The sequence below is a fragment of the Numida meleagris genome, linkage group LGE64 (genome assembly GCF_002078875.1).
Source record: "Numida meleagris isolate 19003 breed g44 Domestic line linkage group LGE64, NumMel1.0, whole genome shotgun sequence".
Taxonomy (NCBI): Eukaryota; Metazoa; Chordata; class Aves; order Galliformes; family Numididae; genus Numida; species Numida meleagris.
In genome coordinates, this window is record NC_034439.1 from 100,761 (window position 1) to 115,495 (window position 14,735).

The 14,735-nt window shown below is 43.4% G+C and overlaps 1 protein-coding gene across 1 annotated transcript; it reads left to right on the top strand.

Annotated features, from left to right (window-relative positions):
- LOC110390411 (scavenger receptor cysteine-rich domain-containing group B protein-like) lies at window positions 7,888-14,735 on the top strand. Its single transcript, XM_021381723.1, has 3 exons — window positions 7,888-10,945; window positions 12,149-12,175; window positions 14,097-14,735. Exons 1-3 carry the CDS (start codon window positions 10,801-10,803, stop codon window positions 14,447-14,449), a joined length of 525 nt encoding a protein of 174 aa, XP_021237398.1. The 5' UTR covers window positions 7,888-10,800; the 3' UTR covers window positions 14,450-14,735.

Sequence of the window (14,735 nt, forward strand, 5' to 3'; positions counted from 1 at the left end):
GGGGAGAAGCTCCTGAAGCTTGGAGGAAAGGATGAATCCAAAACATTTCAGAGGGGATGAAAAGCAGGAAATCAGTGGAAGAAATGTGTAGTTGTGCAGGTTGAGGTGTTGCACAGGGAATGTGTGCTTGATTCAGGATGGTTTGCTTTACATGCATAGGTATCCAAACTTTTGGCATGCCTGGGCAATGCTGAGTGAAGAATGCACAAAGGTTGCTCTGAAAGTAATGCCTCCTATGTATTTCCATGGAAACGACAACTCATACACTGTTTGGTAGGGCAAGTTCTCAGCTAAAAGTCACTATTTTTCAAGATAGTTACCACCATTAATTATGCATTTCCACTAGCAATGAACAAGAGCCTGCATGCTCATAAAAATCTGCACAAGCGGATGTGACTGCTGTCACTGTTGTCACTGTTGAAATGCACCACCACCACCTCTCTGTGCTCACATCCACCAGTTGGTCTCCATAAATGCTCAGCAAGTGTTGATGAATGTCAGGGTGCCTTTTTTTTTCGCATGGAGGAATTCAGTTCAACCCCTTTGCTTCACACACACTTCCATGTCAGATGTCATTCTGTCAGAGTTCCTCTGCTGCCACCTGTGACATGGCAACAACATGTAACGGAGTATTGGTGGGAAGGTTCATCTTCTACTGCCATCCCACCAACATTTGCTTTTGACTTCATGGGCCAACGTACTAAAACAGGAGGCATTTCTTTTGGAGCAGCCCTCATAAAATATAGAATATAGTTAATGTATATAAGTAACAAAACTTTAATTTTTATTTTTTTTTAAACCAGTAACAGAGAGAGCAACAAAAACATGAAACTAGTGGGATATTTGACCTTGTGTTTGTGACACTCAAGTATCAGTCTGGTTCGGTGGCAGTGGCTGCATTTTTCAGTGAGTTCTCAAGGTGCTCCTCAGAGATTTTTGATGAACTGTTACTCTTTCTGTGCTTCATCCTTGACAATAGCTGCTCACAAATGTGCGTACTGCCAAAAGCGATGGCATGAATAAGGCATGACTGTGAAACGAGGGTCATTTTTCTCTTATTACAGTCAGGTAACGAGACGTGACCAATTTTTGAATTGAATGTCTGATTGCAGTTCTGCATATTCCACTTGAAAATACACGTATTTATATCAACAGAAAATGGAGTTTCAAGTGTACTAAAAAAAAAAAGACTATTTTTTTGGCGATCTTGAAACCTGTTCTCAAATTGTTTTATTAGCACCTCCCCGTGCCCTGGTTTTCTGCCCAGACAGTGTTAATAGCACACCGCTGTTGGGTTGGTGCTGAGCGATGGGTGCACTCCTGGGCCAGGCTGGGTTGGACATGCCTGCTAATGGTTGTGCCATGAACATGTCATGACTCCGCTCTCCAAAACTTTCCTTCTGCATTCACACTGAGGAATCTCTGAAATGCTCCCATGCCTTTCACCCACACACCAAAGCATCAAGATTTAGGATAAACCAATAACATGCATAATCACCAGACTCACAGACATCTTTGCAAATACAAAGTGTCAGTCTCCTCAGTGCAAGAACAGGGCAGGGAAATGTGAGCTTGATTTGTTTGCAGGTGATTCCAAGGGTGATCCAGCTCTTTGCATGGAGTTTGCCAAGACGTAAAGTAGAACCAAGATATGAATGTGCTCCAAGGTGGGAATAAAAGGAAATGTAGGAGGAAAAAAGAAAAAAAAGAAAGTGGAATGGAGGAAGTGCAAAAACAGGAGGATTTTCAGAAGCCATGCCAAAACCAGACAAGTTTGCCAATACCCACAAGCCTACAACTCTAATGCTAACCCTTAACCTAACTATAATTCATTCCAACCCTAACCCTAACACTAAACCCTAACACTAAATCTTAACCTAAACTTAACCCTAACCCTAACCCTAAAACCCTAACCTCAACCCTAACCCTAACCCTAATTGATGATAACCCCAACCCTAAACCTAGCCCTAACCTTAATTGGACATAACCCTAACCCTAACCATAACCATAAATCTAACTGATCCTAATGCTAACCTTAATTGAACCTAACTCTAACTCTAATCGATCCTAAACATAACCCTTATCCTAACCCTAAACCAAATCCTAAGCCTAACTCAAACTCTAACCCCAAACCTAACCCTAAACTTAACCTTAGCGCTAACGCTAAAGAGAGGATACTCACAATTAAAGGAAGTTTTTGGAATTGCTGTAACTGTGCAGTCAAAATCAGCAGCATATTCATATTGCCCCACACTGTGTAACTTTTAGGTGAGATCAATGGTAAAAAAACCTAATTAATTAATTAATTTAAATTTAAATTTAAATTTATTTTCCTTTCAGTTCCAAACCTGATACTGACATTTTTGGTGCTTTATTTATTTTTAATTTCCACTCAACTTTATCTCTTTGGAGAAGAAGCAATGGGGTGATTGCACAGGCTCCTTGGAAGCATGATTTCTACTTCCTTCCAGCATGAATGCTTTTTCTTCCATGAGCCTTGACTCCTCTATTACTAATTAATTAATTATTTTTAAATTTAAGCAGTAATTTAGGCTAGCGGGAATTCAATCATTCATAACACTTAAATGCTTCTCAATTTCTATTACGATATAAAAACAGAATTTCAAATTGCTACATGCTGATATCTTTACTTGATAATCCTGATGATTATAGTTTTTGCCTTTAACATAGAAAGACTTGGCTGCAGTCTAATATCCATTTCTTTACTTTTTGTTTCTATTGCTCCAGCAGCATGGATGATTTATTAATAAGAAAAATTCAAAATATATACAACTTACAGTTGTCTTTTTCAGTGTTCTCTATCACTTAACTCACTAAACATTGCTGATAATATTATAATACCTTTAAAATATGATTAAACATGTATTTCTAGAATAGACATGATTACTTTATTTTTTAACTAACTATATACGCAAAATATTTTGCAACTTTCCTTGTAACTTTTAGTTTAATTGAACTTCTGTCTCGACTCCAAGCAACAAAGGGGTTAATTGCGTTTATTACTCCCACTGTGCCTATGGTTGGCTAACATTCCTCCTTGAAGTGTTTAAACATTTCTTAATCCCATTTTCTCCCGTTTATGTTGAAAACAAAACAGTCAAAAGGGAAATCGCTGTTTTAGTTGTTTGTCTTAAAAACCATCTGTCTTCTGCACTCAAAGAAAATATTTAGTACTTCTCAAACATTTTTCACATGCACTACATATTTGATTTACTTTTTGATCTACTTAATCAGCGCATTGTGGTACACAAAGTTGTCTAACTACTATTTTTTTTTTTTCCCAAGGAAAATCTTACTGGATTCCTTCAGTATAGAAAATATTTTTAATTTAACATATGACCACGTGGCTGCCTTGTTACAAGGAGTATTGCTTGGGTTTTGCTTGCTTCTAATTAATGGCTTTAAACAGCCCTGTTCTTGGATCTACAGAGGCCATATAATGCCGCACTGGGGGAAGAACTTCCCCTCTTCCTCTCCCTTTAATGCTGTTCCAAAGGCTTCTCATTTGACATAAGAGAAAGGCTCAAGTGCTTGTGTGCTTTTCAGAGTAGCTGTGGGAAATATAAATGGTAAGAAATGCGGACCCTACAGGAAGAAGCCTTTACTGTTTTTTTTTGTATATGTTTTTGAAGGAAACTGGAGAGTTCCATGATAAAACATAAGGACATAGAAGAAAAGTGTGGTTCTTGTAGTGGATTCGGGGCAGAGGACACACGGGACTAGCTTTGCTCACTGATTTGCAGGAAAGGGGTGGCTGTTGGACTTTGGATCTTGTTAATCATTGCTCCAGAATGGCGCAACAAGGAAACCGTTTTCCTCCCCTTTTTATTCTCCCTCCAGCTTCTGGAAGCAGAGCAAAGCTGTATTTTGTGTAGAAAGCAGGGAGTTTGGGGTTTCCAGCTGCTCGTGTCTCCCTGGTTGTCCAGGATCTTGCTAAGATAGCTGCTACGCACCCATCCCAGCTGTGAGGGCAGGTAAACACATGGGGCAGCAAGGGAGGGGGAGGAAAGGTTGACCCCTTAGCAGAGATGTAGCCTTAGGGCTCCTTAATTGCCCTATAAACCTTCATGTGAATTTCCATAAGGAACGATTGGAGAGTATCTGAGTGTGTTATCGTGTAACACAGAGATCATCGGCTCTTTGGGAGATGGTACTGTTCATCTTTGGGACTTTTTATGCAGGAAGGGGGTCCAGGAGAGGGCCACAAAGATGATCAGAGGGATGGAGCACCACCCCTACAAAGACAGGCCAAGGGAGCTGGGCTTTTTCAGCCTGGACAAGAGAAGGCTGCAAGGTGACCTCCTTGCAGCCTTCCAGTATCTAAAGGGGGCCTACAAACAGGAGGGGAGTCAACTCTTTACAAGGGCAGATAATGACAGGACCAGGGGAAATGGTTTTAAGTTGAAGGAGGGAAGATTTAGGTTGGATATCAGGGGGAAGTTTTTACCGAGAGAATGGTGAGGTGCTGGAACAGGCTGCCCAGAGAGGTTGTGGATGCCCTGTCCCTGGAGGTGTTCAAGGCCAGGTTGGATGGGGCCCTGGGAAGCCTGGTCTAGTATTAGATATGGAGGTTTGTGGCACTGCCTGTGGCAGGGGGTTTGGAGCTTGATGATCCTTGAGGTCCCTTCCAACCCAAGCCATTCTAGGATTCTATGATTCTATGAAGAAATTTACTATCTTGAGTTCAGTGCCCTGTCCCTCTCCCTCCCCATTATAGGGCTGCAGAGCTGCAGCACCCAATTCCCATCCAAGCACAATGCCAGTGCACTATGTGATGTACAAAGGCGTTAAGTTCTCTCCTGCCTACAACTCCATGCACAGCTTGAGTTTTGCCCACAACAAGTTCCTGGTGCGGGACGATGACATCTTCAACATCACCTACCCTAAATCTGGCACCATAGGGATGGCCAAGGGAGGACAGAGAGGCTGGGAGAGTTGTTCTGCATAGGTTTTGTGGGGAGATCTATGGCAGAAGGTCTGTGGGATTTGGGGAGCAGTTCAGCTGTTGTTCAGAAGGTGAATATTCTCTAGTGACAAGAACAGAAATGTTTTGGGTGATATATATATATATACACATATGTTTATAGCACAGTGGTTGTGCATGGGTTGGTTCTCAACCCACCTGGGTCTGGAGGCAGCCCTCAGCTCACCTCCTCTGCTCGCCTCGCCTGCTGACCTGCCGCCTCCCCAGGCACATCTTCCCCAAGTTCTCCAGATTCCACTGCCAAGGTGGGATCATAGAATCCAACACAAGTCCAACTAATATATGCCATCGTGGGGTGGATATTCATGCAGCACCTGAAGGGGAGACTGGGAGGACTGTTGCCCATCATCTGGGAAATGCTGGAATGATGAGACCTTGGGTGAGGACCTTGGTAGGGCATCCTACACACCCTCCAAATGGAAATATGCAACCCCCCATCTCACTGCTGCATCTTTGGATGTGCTGGGGAATCTCCAGTGGCTCTAGGGAGCCTATGTGCTCCGCAACCCTTGCCTAAGGTGTATATTATTGAGTCAGGAACAGATATGATCCTCCTTTGCCCAAGGCTCACAGAGCCTACGGGGAAACCCAGCTCTGTGTAAGTGTCAAAATACAGCTTGTAAAATACCCACAGCTTTGCTTCCTGGACATTCATTCAGAGGCACTTGGGCATGACTCCAGCCTTGGCCAGATACCACCTGGTCTATCCAGCAACAGAAACTCATCCCATGGACAGAGAGCAGTGCCTTTCCATATTGGTGGTATTGGCATGTCTGTGTTGTGAAATCTCATAGCCAGAAGATGACCTGACTTAAGGAAAGACTACTAACCCTGTTGGCAGTGCAGACTGACTTGTGTTTATGGTGCACCCATTCATGCCCAACACATTCTCCTTAATGACCCTCAGTGTGGGAGCTTAAACATAGAGAGGAAGGACATGTGGCACAGCATTAGAAGGTGCCTCCAAAACCATGGTCAAAATTGTTTCCTCTTACATAAACTACAGCCAAATTACCCTGTTTGTGTGCCAGTTGCCTTATTTGTGTGTTTGCATTTGAGCTATGTGTGATGCATTCTACACCTAGCATGACATTGCTCTCCCACCACTCTGCTAACATGGCGGGTTTGGGTCAGTGCCTTAGCTGGGCTTTGTACAAACTGATTAGCAAGCACCATGTGGTGCAACATACCATATTCATATCCTGATTAAGATGTCTTAAGTGCTGTGTGATGTCTCCAGTATCATTCGGTGCACATATGGCACCCACTTTGCCTTTAGAGATATCAAAGCATTAGGTAGAGGCCAGGTGCAATGCTTTGCGGTGCATAGAAAGGCCTTCAATTCAATATAAGACCACTGAAAGGCTTTGTTGGCTTCAGGAAACAAAGTTTTAAGCCTCTGAAACTCGTTTTCCAGCAGGAGAAGAGCCTAAAGAAAATGCAGCAAATACATATGTTCCAGCAAAAGAGTTCGCTTCATGATTGCTCTTTCTCCTCTTAACTCACTCCTAAATGCAGGGCCTTCATGAACACGTAGAAACTAAAATCTGTGCTCAGGTGCTTTTGCGGCCTCCAGAGGGAGAATGCAAGTAGAGCATGACTCACTTGTGTTAGGATGTATCTCCTTGGATACATGGAGATCATTGTTTGTATTTATTTTATACCCTTGCATGTTCTCTCCTCAGATCCACCATCTGCAGTTATAAATTTTGCCTTGTGATAATGTACAGATGTCAGGTTCCAAATGAGATTTCTCTTTAATAACTTGTTTCAGTTCTCACATCCAATCTTTATCCCATAGAAAATAGCCTTGATAGGCTTCATAAAATCCCATTATCTCAAATATTTTGATCTGAAAAGCACAGCAAATCTATTGGAAGGATGTAGAGTGAAGAGTATCTCCAAAACAAGCACTGGGAAGAATAAGCATAGCTATCTAGGTGCTCTGTGTGATACTAACCCTTAGAAGTTTGGGTATAAGCCCTTTCCCACCTTGGCTGCACAAAGCCACACCCTTCTCGGTATATCCCAGTATATTCCAATTCCCCTCCAGTTCTGATGGCGAAAGGACAAATGTCTGATTTTTTTACAGTATGAATGCCAATGATACTGAAGCTGGATCCTCAGAAGACAGAGATGATGTTCTTAGAAGACAGCATAGACTCTGATTATCATTGGAGAAATTGATCACCTGGTTAAAGAAACGAGAGATCTTTGTTGTCCCATGTTGAGAACAGTCTGATAGCGATGATGCTAAAGCAGCCAAAGTCACTGATTTCCCTGGTGTGAACGGACTGGGGAAATGTATGGCTGCAGGAAAATCAAGACATTTAGCTATTTTTCCATAGACTCCTGTATGGAGCTTTGTTTTGGATTTTTGATGAAAATAGAGCTGATTTCACACTGGTGTTTTTGTTGCTGCTGAGCTCATCCTTTCATCCACCAAGCAGTAATTCTTATCATACAAGGAGATCAAGTTAGTAAGATGGGACTTTCCCTTGATGAATCCATGCTGGTTATGACTGACAAAAACAATCTTCTTTACGCTCCTTTCAACAGCAGCCAGTACAGTCTTCTCCATTACTTTTCTGAGGACTGCGGTTGGATGGACAGTTCTGTAGTTTCCTGAGGTTAATTGGGCAGTCTGTAGTTCCCCAGATCTTCCCTCATACCACATTTGCACTTTGCCTTTAGTGAATTGTTGAGAGAAATCCATTTGTATCATCTGCTGACTCCTTTGGAACTCTGGGATGAATTTCATCAGGTTCCATGGGCTTAGGTACATTGAGCTGATGCAACAGGACCCTTACAGTTTCAGAGGCCACAAAAGGAAAATCACTGCTCCCTTAATCATGGTCCTGAAACTCAGAAACCGTCATTTCTATTTAATACCCAAGAACCCATTAGTACTAAAAATGGAGGAAATAAAAAGAAGTATCCTTCAGAAGGACAAAATCAGGCCAAGGTTCTAAGACAGAGTATGACAGAATGGCATTTTGGGTCAAAATTAGAGAGGCAAGGGTGCAAAATGAGTTAGGTAGAGCAGAGAGTATAGCAGGTAACAACAATCCATTGCAAAACCACATTTACAAGATGGGAAAGAGTACGGAAAGAGTTTATCAGTAATGCAGTGAGGAAGGGAAGCTAGTGAAAGTGTGTGCAAACTAAGCTGAAGTGTTGAATCTTTTCCACTTTCATTTTTGCTAAAATTCTTATTATGACACAACTGAAATGATTTCTAGGAATGAGAAACATGGAAGACAAGTTGAAATACTGAATGCACACTTAGGAAAGACAGATATTTTGATCTGAATTTAAAATCACAATCCTTTCCAAAATCACTATTAAATATTTGGGGAAATGGCAACGGTCATCTTTAACAGTGCTTGTGAGATGGGGAGGTACCAGGTTCTGGTTGGTTTGATCTAGTGTGTGTGTTTAGAAATGAATGAATGAATAAATGAATGAATGAATAAGAAAGAAAGAGTAAACATGATCGAGAGAAGATGGAAGAAAGGGAAAGAGGGAGGGAAGAAAGCAGGCAACTCTGGCTGATTTTAGAAGATTCAGTCTAAATTCAATTCCCAGAAAATACTGAGCAGAAATCCAGTGCTTCTGTTTGTAGTCACCCAGAAGGTAATATGCTACCAGTTACCAGCAAACATCGGTTTGTTTAATTTAACTATCAAGCAAGCAATCAGTTCTACAAATACAAAGTGGGAATTACTGGCCAAACTCTCACAGGCAGACAGAAGCTTAGGATCAGTATCAAAGCACAACAGAATCAATAACATCTGGGTATTGCGAAAAAAACAAACTTCACCTGAAATGTCTGGAACAAGAAGTCTCATTTGTGAGTAAAACGAGTGACTCTCATCTTCTCAACAGCTCTAAGATCTCTCCTGCATATCAGTGGCTGGGTGTAGGCATCAGCCTTCAAGAAGGGTGTTGTCCAGCTGTTGTCCAGGTGTTGGCCTGCTTGAGACCGACCATGAGGGAGGCAGCGACAGCTATCAGAACATACGAAACAGGGTAGAGATGGAGAGGTTAACAGTCTGATGGAAGGACAAACCCTAAAGCTAAGCAAAGAGATGTGAGCAGTCTTCAAATGCTGAGACAGCTCAGCTGCTCTGAGCTGGATGTGATGGTATACAGACTTGCTATGAAACGTAATGTGAACATGAATGATGTGTTGCAAATAGACCCTGGGTTGCACACTCTAAGCAGAGGAGTACATCAGAGATGCACTAATTCCATCTAATGGAATTAGTTTTAGATTAATTAATAGATGCACTTATTTCCATCTAATGCACATTCCAGGTAAAAGACATCCTTGTGTAACTTCTGCAACAGTATTTCCTTTCTGAACAGATATCTCCAGTACAGGTGTCTGAGTCCAAAAACTGAAATCATCCAGCTCTGGGGAGTGACTGATGATGTCTGCTGAGCATGCAAGGTATCTACATGCATTTTCCAATCGCAAAAGTTGGCATGAGGAAGATCCCACACATAAGAGCAGCATCAGCATATCCCTGCAGCATCGTGTCTCTTCCTGGCCATGGGTGATCCATCCCCATAGAGGACCTGGGAGAGGAACCTTATGAGGCTGGGTAGAGGATCCTTATGATTTTCAACATGGGCAAGGATGGAGTCCTACACCAGGGGAGGAATAACTGCACATATCTGTACAGGTTAGTGGATGTCCTGCTGGAAAAGAGCTCTGTGGAGAAGGACCTGGGCATCCCAGAGGCCATGAGCCAGCAGTGAGCCCTTGTGGCCAAGAAGGTCAATGGTATTCTGGGGTGCATTACAAAAAGCATGACCAGCTGGGGAGGGAGACGATCCTCCCGTTCTACTCTGCCCTGGGGAGGCCCCATCCCAAATGTTGAGTCTGGTTCTGTGCTCCTCAGTTCAAGGCAAACTGGGAATTACCACAGAATCATGGAATAGAATCTTTTGAGTTGGAAGGGACCCCTAAAGGTCATCTCGTCCAACTCCCCTGCAATGAACAGGGACGTCTACAGTTCAGTCAGGTTGCTCAGAGCCTGGGCCAGCCTGATTTTGACTGTAGCCAGGGGTGGAGCATCCACCACTTCTCTGTGCAACCTGTTCCAGTGCCTCACCACCCTTACTGTAAAAGACTTCTTCTTTATATCCAATCTGAATCTCCTCTCTTTTAGTTTGAAACCATTTCTCCCTGTCCTGTCAAAGCACACCTTGCTGAAGAGTCTGTCCTCTCTTGTGTAAACTCCTCTAGGGTGCCCACCTAAGCAGGGATGTTGGACAAGATGATCTCCAGAGGCCCCTTCCAACCTCTATGATTCTTTGATTCTGTGGGAACCTGCTGCTTGTCACTCTAGCATCCCCAAGACCGGGAGAATGAACTGAACACTGAACACAGACAAACAGCGGCACAGAATTTCATAAATGTTTCCTTCCTCTTGGGACAAATATGAGAGAAAAAGTGGAAATAAAAAGAAAAAAAACCTCTTCATAAAAGTTTTTGCATTTTCCACCAGAAAATGTTGTTTCTGAATGAATGGCAAGGCATGAATTTCACTTTCCCAGCTCTGCCTTGGCACTAGTACACTATTCCTGCCTGGAAGGTTGCACAAAATTCCATCTGTGCCTCCACTGCTGCCATTGATGGTCCAGAACCAGCTCAGCTGAGAGGACTTGTTTGCTCATCAGACTCCTGAAACAGTCCAATTTCACAATCCTACAGCCTACGTGATGCCAATGGCACAAGATTCCTGGCAGAGGTTTGGCTTCTGCTAGTTGCTGAGCCAGGGGGCATGGAGGGAGGTTTGGGGATGGAGGGGAGGAGCCAGGGCCGCAGGGACTTCTCAAATACCCCATCCCTTGGGTGCATTTCCTGCTTCCTCCCTGCAGTGCTTTCTGTGACCAACATGAGGTTCATTCTCCTGCCATGTCTTTGGGGTAAGTGGAATCCTTTTCTCTTTGCTTTTGGCTTGGCATACCTTTGCCAGCGGTCCTCCTCTTCCATTATTGCTTTTTTCTATAGCACGAAGCAAATGTGACCTTGCAAGGAAGTGAAATGCAACTGGTGGTGCCTACAGTGAGCTGAATCCTCCTTCTCTAGGTTAAATGCCTCCAATTCATCATCCATATCTGACAGCTCAGTGTGGATGCTCAGATCCCCTCTCTGGAATCTCGGACATCCACAGATGGACAGCTGGGTTCTGCCCCTTCCGGACACCTTAAGTGCCTCATTCAGAAACTGAATCCCAACCTGTAGGAGAAAACTGCACATGCTGGGGTTCCCTGCCCTTGTTTCTAATCCATGGATTCACAGCCTTTGTAGGTTTCCACATGTCAGGGACGGGAGCAGAACTAGAAATCTTGGTAATATCAAAAAGAAAGCCAAGTGGAAAAAATGAGCAATAATGCCAGTGTCGCTTGCGGTGTCAGCAATGCTGCCCTTGCCTGAGGTTTTTAGTCATTGCTTGGTCCCTTGCCAGACTGCCACATTTTGGAGCAGAAATTGTTGTTTGCACTGAGCCCTTCTTTGCTGCTGACCTTCCACACTGCGTCCAAAGTTCCCTTCTCCTGACTTCCCTGGACAAATAGATCCTGGCAAGCTTTCCCCTTCCAGGGTTTGCTTCAGCATCTAACCAATCCCCAGATGAAGCAGTAGCCACTTTGCACTGGTTTCCATCTCAAAGGCACTTCTTTGCACAACTCCATGATCAGGCCTAGAGCTGTCCATGCTGCATTTCACCAACTCTTGGATGGGAGGGATATGCATAATTTCACTGATTATTGCAGAAGTCTATATAATTTAATCAGCCTGGAAAACAACTCACTGTCATTGGACAATCCTGACTGCTTTCTTATGGTATTTCCTCTTTACTTACCCAAATAATTATTTTTTTTTTCCCTGTGCACACATATTTATTTATGTACAGATACATTCACTTTTTCTTTCCTTATCTGATCTCTCAATCACAAAAGTCATATGCACCAAGACAAGGAAACCCATTGGTGACTTGATTTTGGAGGCTGAGAACAATGATGAGCTCTAGCTGTCTCAGATATTGCCTTCTGTCTTGCTTTCTTGAATCCCCATGCTCTGAGAACCAATTAGACTCAGACTAATATCCTATATTTCTTCTATTTCAGCTTCCCTTGCAGGAGTCCTGCTGGCAGGTCAGTATTTTTATCAGTCAGTGGAATTGTGAGTGAGTATTCACTTCTGTCATAAAATGTCATGCAGAATGATGCCGTGTATAATAAAGACATTCAAGTGTGGTACTCAGAACCAAGAGACCTTGGTCCAAATCCTGTTACTGTGGCCAATAATTTGAGCATTTTTGACCTCTTTCCATTTGTATTTTCTCACAATACTCTTGGTGGACACATTTATTCTCCAAAATGACACTGAGATGAGCGTTTCCGTTCTGGGCGATTTGTGTCCATGCCAGTTCTGACCTAGATGTGACATCATGGTGTTGATGAATGCTGAGCAACAGAAACTGGATGGGGAACACTTGATGGCTTACATCATGATTAAAGGGGAAATAAAGCACAAACAAGCAGCCCACAGGTTGCATATGGTTGAGAGGTGATTTGGAGGTGGATGGGCTGCCCATTGCCCTCTTTCATGTTACTATGTCCCAAAGATTCTGCTCCATTCAGTAGTGAACAGGTTTCCAAATGCACATTTCCTGGTTGGATCTAAAACTGAATTCAGCTCCATGTTAATACCAAGACACACCTGTGGAATTGCCTGTGCTGCTGCTGACCTCTGTGGGCAATTGAATCAATTCATCAGCCCCCTCCAGACCCAAAGACCCCTGGGGAATGCAGCTCCTCCCCTCCTCCTCCAAGAACCAAGCACCCAAAAAACAGCAGTCCGCAGAAACCAGGGCATTAACTCTTTAACTGCCAGTGCTTTACATGATGTTATGATGTGGAATACCAACAACAAAAAACCCCAAAACCATGACATTAATCTAAATTTCCTTCCTTTAGTCTAATATCATTCCTGCATGTCCTATCTATATACCTGTATAAAAAGTTGATTTCCCTCATGTTTATACACTCCTTTTATGTACTGGAAGGCTGCGATGAGGTCTCCCCTCTTTTCCAGGCTGAACAAGCCCAGTTCCTTCAGCCTGTCTTTGCGGGAGAGGTGCTCCAGCCCTTGGACCTTTGTGGCCCTCCTCTGGACCCTCTCCAAAAGCTCTACATCTTTCCTGTACGGGGGGCCCTAGATCTGGACGCAGTACTCCAGCTTGGGCCTCATGAGGGCAGAATAGAGGGGGACGATCACCTCCCTTACCCTGCTGGCCACCCCTCTTCAGATGGAACCCACGATACCATTGGCCTCCCGGGCTGCAAGGGCACACTGCTGGCTCATGTTAAAACCTGCACCAGTGGAGATGACCCACTGTTTCACAGCTGCTACAAGGACATCATGGCTGAAATGCACCACCCACTGCCTCACTGTGCCAACATCCACTGTTCTTCATATACTTTCAGCAATGACGAATGTCAATGGGTGCAATTTTTTTTCTGCATGGAAGAATTTAAATGCTCCCCTTCGTACACACTTCAATGACTGATGCCATTTTGTCATACTGACCCTCTGCACTCATAAAGCAACAAAATATAATGCAATATTGGGGGGAAGGTTCAACCTCTAGTTCCATACCACCACCATGAGTCTCTGATGTTGTGGGTCAACATAAGAAAATAGGAGGTATTACTTTCAGAGCAGACGTCATAGAATTTCAGCACTCACCAGCAAGTGTGTAAGACATATAGGTGGCTCTGCTGTCAGTTGCCACCCTTAGTGTAACATCACAGTGTGGATTGCTGTCTTGCTTCATAAAGGATTCCAAATCTATTCTATTAATCTCTCTGACTGGGAAGACAGAAGCCACAGAGAAAAATTCAGAATGTGTTCTTCACCAGCTTTTTCAAGTTCTGGACAGTATAAATGGAGAATTATTTTTTCCTTCATTCCCTACAGGCTCTTTCCTTGTGCAAACCGTGACCCTGTTTTTTTGTTGGTGGTGGTTGACTGATTTTTTTTTCCTGTTGTTTGTTAATTTTTTTAATGCAGGAAATAATAAAATAGTTCAACTGCGATTAGTGAATGGTACAAATCACTGCTCTGGGAGAGTGGAGGTGCTTTATGGACAGCAATGGGGAACAGTCTGTGATGATAACTGGGACCTAATTGATGCTGAAGTTGTGTGCCGTCAGCTGGGCTGTGGGACAGCCCTATCTGCTCCTTCCTCAGCTTATTTTGGAAGAGGATCTGACCCCATTTGGCTTGATGATGTTACATGTAAAGGAACTGAAGCTGCGTTGTCTGAATGTACTGCAAAACCTTGGGGGAAACATGACTGTGGGCATGGAGAAGATGCCGGTGTTGTATGCTCAGGTAACTCTCACCCTGCATGTCGCAAGTGAGTTTAGGGTAATGCTGGAGATGCTGTAGCGAGCTCTGTTCCCTTTGGAGCAAGGAAAACACCAACACTCAAGAAAACCACAAGTGAATGTAGTTTGTACTGCCACAGTCTTGTACATTCTCTAAACTAAAAATTTTCTACTGCATGAGCCACTGGTAGAGCAGTGCTGTTGCAGGAATTATTTATAGACTCCCAGGTCCTCGAAGACAACCATAAGCCCAGTGTTCTCCCTACATGATTTATAAAGTCATAGAATCATAGAATCACAGAGGTTGGAGAAGACCTCC